At 45.7% G+C, this 10,768-nt stretch overlaps 1 protein-coding gene across 1 annotated transcript in view; it reads left to right on the top strand.

The window, feature by feature from the left end:
- Nucleotides 1-10,768, top strand: part of Pdlim1 (PDZ and LIM domain 1) — a 44,607-nt gene that overhangs the window by 15,040 nt on the left and 18,799 nt on the right. Inside the window, exons 2-4 of the mRNA XM_005352256.2 lie at nucleotides 1,684-1,835; nucleotides 4,187-4,271; nucleotides 8,867-9,066. Of these exons, the coding sequence (XP_005352313.1) occupies nucleotides 1,684-1,835; nucleotides 4,187-4,271; nucleotides 8,867-9,066 (437 nt within the window). The remainder of the gene's footprint in view (nucleotides 1-1,683; nucleotides 1,836-4,186; nucleotides 4,272-8,866; nucleotides 9,067-10,768) is intronic.

Below are 10,768 nucleotides of genomic sequence, written 5' to 3'. Positions count from 1 at the left end.
GGTTTGTAGACCAGGCTGGCCTCGAACTCACAGAGATCCGCCTGCCTCTGCCTCCCGAGTGCTGGGATTAAAGGCGTGCGCCACCACTGCCCGTCTATTGCTTGCTTTTTTATTGTAAAGTAGCTCAAGCTAGTTGTAAAGAAGCTAACATGCTGCTGAAATGTGTTACTTTGAGAAATTCCAGTTTTGTCTGTGCTCATAGTTCATGACATATGCTAAGACTGTACAGAAATAGAAGTTACTGTACACAGTGTTTTCTAAATGCATGAGTTTAAAAAATGTGTTGTGCAGGAGAGTGGGCCCTGCGCCCTGTCTGGGCCGCACACTAGAGCTGACCTTGTTGGCAGGGACACGGGTGAGAACAGGATGGCTGACCCCCTTCCCTCGCATGCCCCAACAGCAATCAGGAGAGTGGGCCCCGCACCTACCTGGGCAGAACAGTGGAGCTGGCTCTGGTGGGGTGAGTGTGGGTGAGTCAGACCTGAGGACCGGACAGCTGGAGAACTGGTCCCACTCTTTGCTGCAGGCTGCCTGGGGTGAGCTAGCTGGGGCAGATCAGGAGAGCTTGCCTGGGTCGTGAGGATGAGAGGAAGCTGGCAGACTGACCAGCTCAGCTACTGCAGGCTCAGAGCCAGGGCTATGAGTTACTCCGCTCTGATGTCCACCTCATCCGGGAACTGCTGGAGCATGTGAAGGGGTGAACCTACAGATCCAAAAACTGCAGAATTTCTCTGACACAGGACAAACAGGATAGCCAAGAGGAGACCCAGGGAGAGCCCATTATCGAGGGTGTAGCCGAAGCCAGAGGCCTCACACCAGACCAATGACTTGTAGCAATGAACACTTACAAGTAAAGTTGTATGGACTAAAGGGTAAACCGTGTAACTCAGTGGGCCACACTACAGCTTCACAGTGAGAGTATTCTTTTTTCCTACTCTTCTTCTGTTTGTTTGGTTTGGTTTCTGGTTTTTCTTTTAAATTTATTTTGTTTTCTTTTGGGGAGGTTGCAAAGGCAGAGGGCAGATAGGAGGGGACAGGGGGACAAGTGGGATTGGAATGCATGATATGAAATCCACAAAGAATCAATAAAAAAATCCCCACAAAACAAACAAACAAAAAACCAAAAAGCTGTGTTGGTGACTTACTTTGAGGTTAGGATACTAAGTATCACGGTCTGAGTCTGCAATGGGCTGGCTCTATGGCTAGAACTGTACTAGTTGGGTGATCCTAGGTCATAGAGCTTTCTAGTTCCGATTCTGGTGTTCGTTCTTTCTCACAAGGTTGTTCTTGTAATAGGACAACGAGGTCACACACAGGAAAGGACTTGGTAAATGGTAACAGACTGTACAAACATGAAGGATTGCTGCTGGTTAAATTATGATCTTAGCTCACTTTCTTGAGCGCTTCTGTCCCTGCTCTTTCTTTCTCTTTCTTTCATCCTTGCAGGGTCTTGTTATGTATCCCAGACTGTCTTCTTCAAACTCACTACGTAGCTCAGGCTAGCCTCAGATTTTCTCCTGCTTCAAGTTCCCCGGAGCTGGGATTATAGGTGTGTGCCTCCGTGCCAAGCCTTCCTCTTTCCATGCTTTGATCTTTATTAGTGACTACTTAACCTGACGGTATTTACTCATCGGTTTTCCTGAAGACGAATAGTAACTAATGTGCCCTCCCCTCTGTTGTCAGGTCACTCCCGGAAGCAAGGCTGCTATAGCTAACTTATGTATCGGCGATTTAATCACAGCCATCGATGGGGAAGATACCAGCAATATGACACACTTAGAAGCTCAGAACAAAATCAAGGGCTGCACAGACAACATGACCCTCACAGTATCCAGGTGAGCCTGTGGAAGTGTCAGTTCATGCTTGATAGACTGGAAGCTATTTGTGGACAGCATCTATCTCTCCATCTCAGAAGCCCTGACGCTTTCCGCAGCTCTGTACTATTCGTGATGAAAGCGCTCCGGAAGGCTTCTGACTTTGAGTTTGCTCGTTTAATGATTTTTCACGGGATGTCTCATCAGCTAGGTCTCTTTCTCTTAAGTTACCACATTTCCACTTGATCTAATACAACTAACGAAGATCCAGAGGAGGTAAAGTGAGCTAAAACACCGTTAAGGTAGAATGAACTGAAATGTCTTCCTGGGGACCGCTGAGCTTCAGTGTAGGGTGCTGTCGGACCTTGACTAGTGGGTGCCGTGTCGTGAGATCACAGCAGCAGGGAAGGACCTGAGCCTGTTAGACAGAGTGCCCAGTGTAACTTCAGGTGCACCGCAAGAAAGGAGCACAGGCATTGAACAGGCAGGTGAGGGAAGCACCTTGGAAGCTGTAATTAGGGTAGAATTTCCATTCTTCTTTCTCTTGGTCTTGGAAGTAGCTGTATGAAGCCAAGATGTCAGGAGTGATTGGTTCAGCTTTTAGTGGCTTCCTAGTTCCTGTTGGATCAGGTTCAGGTTCTTGTTGCTGTGTGAACCTGTTTTATTTAATGGCTTACTAACCTTAGCTTGTATAGTTCTGCCTAAGGTTCTCATCTGTGAGGTACATTTTGTGACCTTTTCCCCTCCTACTTGTGCTATGCGGTTGGTAGACAGATTTAGAGTCCATGAGAAATGCCAGACCATTTTCCTCCTTTTGGAGCTCTACTTCCTTGGTGGGAGGTGAACCGTTTCACTCTGACTCTTTCAAAAAGCACATTGACGTTTTGTTCTTGTCTCTTGTTCTATCTCAGCCCATGTCCGTCTCCTTCAAATTCATGTTCAGGTCATTCATGCGTTTATTAGTAGGCTCATTTTTTTTTTCTCTCGTTCACTTGCCAACAAATTGTGCAGGTGTGTCTGATAGTTGTCTGTCACTGGTTACTGTGATGAATACGAAGAAGGTTTAAATATTCTTCACTGTGAAGAGAGAAAAAACCCCAGTACTGATGAAGAAACTGGACTAAGACTGTTGTGTGATTGGCAGGAAGAAAGAAAGAGATCCTTGATTCATAATTATGATACGGTTCAGGCTCAGAACATTGAGCCAAGATACAGTAGAAGTCTGTCCCACCCTGAGTGGAGGTGGCAGGATGAGGCAGATGGAGCAACTCAGAGGGGTCTGGTGGCCGTGTCAGTTCCCCAGACTGTACCGAGGGAGGCTGAGACTAGATCGGAAGGCAGCTTTGGAAATCCCTTGAGACTGTATGTAGGAGCCGTCCGAAATGACTGTCATCTAACTGTCTAAAGCGTCAAACAGAGGCAGGGTCTGATGGTGGGGTACAAGTTCAGAGGGGAAAAGTCAAGGAAAAGGGGGAAGTTTTACTAATTTGCTTTTAGCATTTAAAGTTGTTTCTTGATATCCATGGGGGCTCAGTGCCCGGAATTGTTGCAGATATCAAAATTCGTGAGTACTCCTGTCTCTTCTGTACAGAGCAGTTTAATATGATGCATACTCTATGTGTGTCTTCCTGCATTCTATAAGTCCTCTCTGGGTTACCTATGATATCTAATACAAAGTAAGTGCTACACACATGATTGCTATACCGTATTATTTAGAGAATAATGGCAAGGGGAAAATCTATACATGCTGCAGAGTTGTCTCTCTACATCTGACTAAATCTAAGCAGAACCTGTAGACACAGAGGTCGAAATGGATTTTTTAAAATTTATTTATTTATTATTTATTTATTTATTAAAGATTTCTGCCTCCTCCCCGCCACTGCCTCCCATTTCCCTCCCTCATCAGCTCGAAGAGCAATCAGGGTTCCCTGATCTGTGGGAAGTCCAAGGACCACCCACCTCCATCCAGGTCTAGTAAGTAAGCCAGACCCAAAAAGAGGAACATGGGATGTACTCACTCATATTTGGTTTCTAGCCATAAATAAAGGACATTGAGCCTATAATTCGCCATCCTAGAGAAGCTAAATAAGAAGGAGAACTCAAAGAAAAACATATAGGCATCCTCCTGAATATTAACCTTCATCAGGCGATGAAAGGAGACAGAGACAGAGACCCACATTGGAGCACCGGACCAAAATGGATTCTTTATTTAACATGAATGAGACAGCAAGCAGCTTGGGGCTGGGGAGGGTGCTCAGTGCTGGAGTCCTTGCTTGACATGTGTGAGATGTCGAGTTGGATCACCAGCATCGCAAAACAGAATGAAATAAAACAAAACAGAAGGGAACAACAGCTTTGTTCATTTCTCGCAGGTCTGAACAGAAAATTTGGTCTCCTCTAGTGAGCGAGGAGGGGAAACGGCATCCATACAAAATGAAGTTAGCGTCGGAACCCCAAGTAAGTGCTTATCTTTGCCCCTCCTCTGCCAGCTGCTTTCCTGCCTGCGCATTGTTCAGCTAGTCTCTTGTTTTTCCTGCACTGGAGGTCTGGGGATCAAGTGGCAGGGAGAGCCTTCCACTGTCTTTGCTGGGATCTGGCTCAAGTTCAGTTCTTCCCGTAAGGGAACTGCGGGAGGAAAGGACTGGAAAACCCCAGGGCAGGGGCCTGGCCTGGCCTGGCCTGGCCTGGAAGCTAGGAGCGGGAAGACAGGCAATGAGAGAAGAGGGCAGAGTCATTCTGCACGTAGGGTTGGTAGGACGCTAGGGTATCTGAGTACTAACTCTGCTCTTAAAGGTTTTAGATACAAAAGAATCATCCAGTAGCAAGGATGGTTAGGCCTGAAGTAGAGTGAAAAAGAAACACTAGCATTTACTAGTAACCTTTCTTTCCTGTGAGTCTGGAGGTGGAAATCTATTGTTATTCACTTGTTATAATGAAACTTGAAGAAAGACATTAAAATCAGTTAAAATAGATTGTGGCTAATATTGAAAAAAAAATGTAATAAGGAGTCATTGCTTTGTTTGTTGGTCAAGTTGAATTTTCTGGAACAGTAGATTGTTCTGAGACCCCCCTTTTTAAATCTCTCAGCAGATAACTGCTTCTAGGGGTTTTAATTTTTCTCTTAGTTGCATCTTCTACAATATCTATACTGTGTGGGTATCTTTTGAAATAGAGACATATTTAGAACATCTTCGTAAAATTCCCCATATTGCTCATAACAAAGTATAGTCTCTCTTGGATAAATGAATGGATTATTGATAAGTGAGGGGCCTCAGGAAGCAGTTTTTGGGTTAAGTGCTTTTGCACAAGCCCAAGGACTGGAATTTGAATTCCCAGCACCCGTGTATCAAAGCTGAGCACGACTGTGTCCAACTGCAGCTCGATCCCTGCGAGCTGGTCCACCAGTTTCACCGAGCGGCCACGTTTCCGGTTCACTGTGTCTGAAATGCGGAGATGTGATTGAGGGAGACATCGCACGTCAATCTCTAGCCTCCTCATCCACTTGCAGGCGAGAGTGTGCCTGCGTGTGCCTGTGTGCACGTGTGCATCCACCCCACATGCAAAAACAAACAAAACCCCACCAATTGATAGATACGTTTTAATTTTCAAAACAGTCTTGTTATTATTAAATATTTAATAATTGAAGTTTTGAAATTGAAATTTTCTTTTCTAAGTTTGAGACACAAGTTTTTATATAGTAATAAAAAATTAACACAATCAACTATCTTATGTAGAGTATAGAAATTGGATGAAATTGAATTCTATACCTTGGTGTGTATAAATTGAGTGGTTGATTATAAGTCTTTCCTCCTCCTCCTCCTCTTCCTCCTCCTCCTCCTCCTCCCCCTCCCCCTCCTTCTTCTTCCTTCTTCCTTCTCCTTCTTCTTCTTTTCTTCTTCTTTTTGGTTTTTCAAGACAGAGTTTCGCTGTAGCTTTGGAGCCTGTCCTGGAACTCACTCTGTAGACCAGGCTGGTCTCGAACTCACAGAGATCCATCTGCCTCGGCCTCCCTCCTTAGTGCTGGGATTAAAGGCGTGCATCACCACCACCTGGCAAGCCTTTATTTCTTAAAAGTTATTCCATTAAAATTTCAGAAATGTAGTTATAGTTTTTCTCTGTTATGCAATAGCAATCAAACTTTTTTTTTTATTGAGAAAAAAAAATTTCCTCCTCCTCCCAGCCTCCCACTCCTCCCGCCCTCCCCCAAACTTTTGATGATCGTTTTGCATCTGCCGTGTTGAAACTGACGCAAGCTTATTATTCTGTATAAGCCCTATAAGGAACTTCATAAAATGTTATTTTGCAAACTGGCAGTTGTATACACAAACTTAAATCATGCCAGTGTTAATTTCAGTTTCTCTGGTAGTCTAGTGACTTATTAACTTTTGGTGTGTTAAGTTTTCATATGTTTCATAACAAGAGGGATATTTTGGTTTACCTTGGTCCAAAATGCTCACTTTTCATACCTTGTTTATACTTTTTCTTTAATGCTGATATGTTGAAGATCATTTTCAGACTAAAAAATAATCATTCAAGCTACTCTAAAGGCTAGCTTGAGTGTATTTCTCTCCTTATTTGTACAGAAATCTTCCCACCTCCCATTTTCCCAGATCTTCCATTTCTAAGCCTTCTTAGCTAGAGGGCAAATAGTGGGAACAGAGTTCATGGATATTGTAAAGATCTGCGAGCTCACATAAAGCTAACCAACACCCCAGCTTATCTGAGGTCAACATAGTTACATACCTAGTTTGTATTTCCTCATTATTGAGTTTCCTTGGAGACTGATAAATACACAGCCCAAACAATGACATCATCCGTTCCAAAAGGCAAGCCCTAAATCCGCCTGCCTTCTGGAAAGACTAGAATCCACATGGGGGTAGAGATGTTTCTTTTATGTACAAACCAGATGCATTCTTGAAAGATGTTTTAGAAAGCCAGTCTCAAGAATTAAAAAAGAAAAAGCCACCCCAAAGAAAAAAACTCCACCATTCCCACCAAAGAAAACAGGGTGGGGGTGGGGCGAGGAGGTTGGGGAGATAGCGCCTGCTGCCAGGCTGCCTGAGGACCCGAGTTTGACACCTGGGGCCCGTAAAACGGAAGGTGAGAACTGACTCTCCTAAGTTGTCCTCTGATCTGTAAATGCGGGCAGTGAAGAAATCAATATGAATTTGCGACACGACTCTCTATGAACTTCTCTTCTCACCAGGACTATTTTTGTTTTTACGGGAGAAAAGGCCAACCCTAGCGAGAACCGGCACTGTGCTTTTTGGCAAGTCACGCCTGTGTCCTTCCGAGGAAGCTTAGAGAAATGGGCTCCGAGAGGCATAACTTGCCCACAGCCAAACACTAAGTGTCAGGGAAACTTTGAGCCAAGGCTAAAGAATAAGCATCCTGTGCTGCTCCCAGAATCTCCGTGGAGACAGAAGAATGCTTGCTGGATGCTGTCATGTTGCCCACGCTGCCCTACGATGGGGTACAGGCCTCTTCTGTAAGCCATCTGCTGCCTTCACAGCCAGTGATTTCAGAATTCCTTTGAGTTGGCGTACATAAGACTACTTAACTGTTCCTTGATGATGGCCATTTTTTTTCCTTTACCATCTTCTTTTGTGATTGTTTGTAGCTAGGCTTGGTGGCAGAAACAGGTGGATCTCTGTGAGTTTTGAAGTCAGCCTGGTCTATACAATTGAGTTCCAGGACAGGCCAGGGCTGTGTAGAAAGACCCTGTCTTGAAACAAAATAAAAAACCAAAAACATACAAGCTTCTTTTGGTTATATGTGCAGACACAGACAAAGTCAACTAAACCTTACTAAACCATCTAAATCTTGAAGAGAAAATTGACTGGAATAACGAAAAAGAAATTTTTATCATAAAAATATGTCTATGCCGCCTTTTACTTTAAATTAGCTTTATAATGAATTAGGCAGTTAGTTTTCATTCATAATGTTTTCCAATTAAACACCGAGTTTCTTTTTTTAAAGGAGGAAAAGAGAGCAATAGAGGGCTTGGGATTCTTTCCAGTTATTTGGGTTTTTAAGAAAGAAATTGGGGGTTATCAGAATTTCCTTGGGAACTAAGAAAACGCGTTGAGTTCAGTAGGCTACGCAATGCTTGTGGCACTGGAAGCCAGAATTGATTTTGAGCATTGGAGCAGGGAGAACCTTGCTAACTGATTCATCAGGTAACCTGTGATTAGTTTTTAAAGGAATGTTAGTTTTAAAAGTACAGCAGGGTGGTGATGGCGCATGTCTTTAAACCGAGCATTTGGGGGGCAGAGGCAGGCGAATTTCTGAGTTCGAGGCCAGCCTAGTCTACAGAACAAATTCTAGAACAGTCAGGGCTACACAGAGAAGCCCTGTCTTGACTCCCCCTCCCCCCCCAAGGGCTTTGGTGTGTTTGTACAGATTCCTCAAGAGGTTGTATGTGGACATAGAAACTCAAAAGTTCTCCCTCCACAGGGTCTGCCTTAACCTGGCTTCTAGAACCTTCCACCTTGTGTTTCACCCACAGGGAACAATAGGCCCTCAGCCCCTCTGCCTTCTTTTTAAGGACTGAGACTATGTAGTCAGAGCTGCTTCTCCCGTGTTCCTATTACCTACTTTCCTTGATGATTCCAACCTGGGGAATTTATCCACACCTTTTGGCGTTGAGAGCTCTGGGATGACCTAAACCAGCTTTCCTCCTCTTCTTAATGCCTCTGGAATGTGTCCTGAAAGGATGCTTCCTCGGCCCTGACTTGGGTTCTGGTAGCCTAAGGCATGAAGTGTTGTCCTCCCAGAGGTACCCAGAGATCAGATCTGCTGGGCCTCGGGAAGAACTAGAGACGGGGCTGACTGAGCGTGTGTGGGATGTGCACTGTGTGTCTGTGGACGCTCAGGTCATGGCTCACTGTCTTGTTGCGTTTGTCTGAACCCCTCCGTCCCCAGCTGAAGTTAGCTGTGAACCAGGGCTGCTATAGTTTAGCTGCAAATTCTCCCTGGCCTTTGGCCTGTACCACACGTTAGGGGTACAGTGTGGACACCTCCTTGATTTCTCCTCTGCTCCCTGCCTTCAGGAGGTCCTGCACATAGGAAGTGCCCACAACCGAAGTGCCATGCCATTTACTGCCTCACCTGCTCCCAGCACTGCCCCCCGGATCATCACAAACCAGTACAACAACCCTACCGGCCTCTATTCGGCTGAGAACATCTCTAGCTTCAACAGCGCTGTGGAGAAGCAGACCGCAGGCAGTGGAGAGGAGGCGAAGAGCCGACAGTAAGTAGACGCCCACCCCTCTCCACTCCAAGCCTCCAGGCAGGTCCTGGGAGAGGCCTTTTCCACTAGTATCTTCTAACAAATAGAACCACTCATCCTGGGAGGGAATTTTTGGCATTTAAATTCTTCCCTCTTTGTAGGGTTGTAGTAAAAATAAGAAAATGTGTTGCTGGAGCAGTGGCTGCTGCTCAAACGTGAGGATCAGGGTTCAAGTCCTAGAGCATACAGAAATGCTAGGTGGTCTTTCTTGGAGGCCTGTCTGTGACTCCAGCACTTCAGAGATACAGTCGGGGGATCTGGATCAGGCAGGCTGGCCAGACTAGCCACATGAGTGAGCTCTCTGGGTTGGAGGGATAAGGTGGGGAACCATAGAGGAAGATTCCTGATGGCACCCTCCGGTCTCCACATGCGTGTGAGCGCCCTCCACACTTGGCACACATGTATGCCCACACACTCATGGGAGAGAGGAATAAAAGAAAACGTAATATAAAATGTCCCACCCTGTGTCGGACACACAGATCTTGTAATGTTTGAGCTTCGTACTTGTCCTGAATGCTGTGGTCACTCACAGCCACTAGTCATGGTCTTTCACAGGACTGTTGTGTCCTGAGAGTTCTCACTGCAGAGTCCTTGGGAGGATGGTCTCGTTTGTGTTGATGACTCCCACACAGTCTGAGCGGGGTGTGTGCGTGTGTGTGTGTGTGTGTGTGTGTGTGTGTGTGTGTGTGTGTGTACCCCAGTATGTACAGAGCTGGAGCAGTGCCTGCTTTCTCACCAGAGCAGACCAGAAATGATAGAGAGAATCCTTGAGGCTGCAAGAACTTGTTCATGGGATTGGGCTCTGACCTGTGCTGGGAAGAGAGGGCACTGTAGGTGGAATCAGGCAGGCACCTTCCTCTGTCGCAGGCCTGTTGGCTGTACCTGCCTTTATCTCTGTATTGGGTCTCCTGCATCTTCCAGCAGAGGGACCTACTATCTGCTCTGTCTCCAACTCTTTGGGGACAGATTTAGAGATGACTTCCGCCTATGGCAAAGGAACTGGGTGTGAGGGTGTCAAGTTAGGAGGGTGGGGAGTAGATTAGAAGTTGCCAGCTTGTGCAGTTGACGATGTGTCTGCAGGGTAAGGAGAGCAGGGCAGGGCTACCTGATCAAACAGAACTGAATTGCACTTGTGGCGCCCCATGCTCGTGCCCTGCCCACGGGGATAAGAGTCCTTAGTTCCAGACAAAAGTGCCTGCAGGCCTAGGATCCCCACCTCTGCTGGTTACTTTAACTGGAACATGAGTTGGACTTTTTTTTTTTTTAATCCTGAAATTGCTGACTTTTAAATGTTGGTGACATTCAAATTTTGTTGGAAAACAGTACATTCCAAAGTTGTTTGGTCTCTCAGGATCTTTGCTAACTCAGATTTTGTGTTACCTCCAAAAGCCCATTTTGGTATTCAGTTTCTTCCCTTTTCACCTTTATAATCTGTCCAGATTGTTTAGTTGTAAACTAAGAGTTTCCAATGCAAGTCACGAGAAACTGCCGTCCTAGGCTCCTTAACTGTTTGGAGGGCTGTTCCAGGAACCCCGTTGTCTTCAGGGGACATGAAGGAGGGGTGGGACAGGGAGGGAGGGAGGGAGGGAGGGAGGAAAACAAAAACAGAGAGAGAGAGAGAGAGAATCTCTGCTTCTGTGGAATCTCCAAAACAGACCTAGAG

The sequence above is a fragment of the Microtus ochrogaster genome, chromosome 8 (assembly GCF_000317375.1).
Source record: "Microtus ochrogaster isolate Prairie Vole_2 chromosome 8, MicOch1.0, whole genome shotgun sequence".
Lineage (NCBI taxonomy): Eukaryota > Metazoa > Chordata > Mammalia > Rodentia > Cricetidae > Microtus > Microtus ochrogaster.
This window is presented reverse-complemented; position numbering and strand designations above follow the sequence as displayed.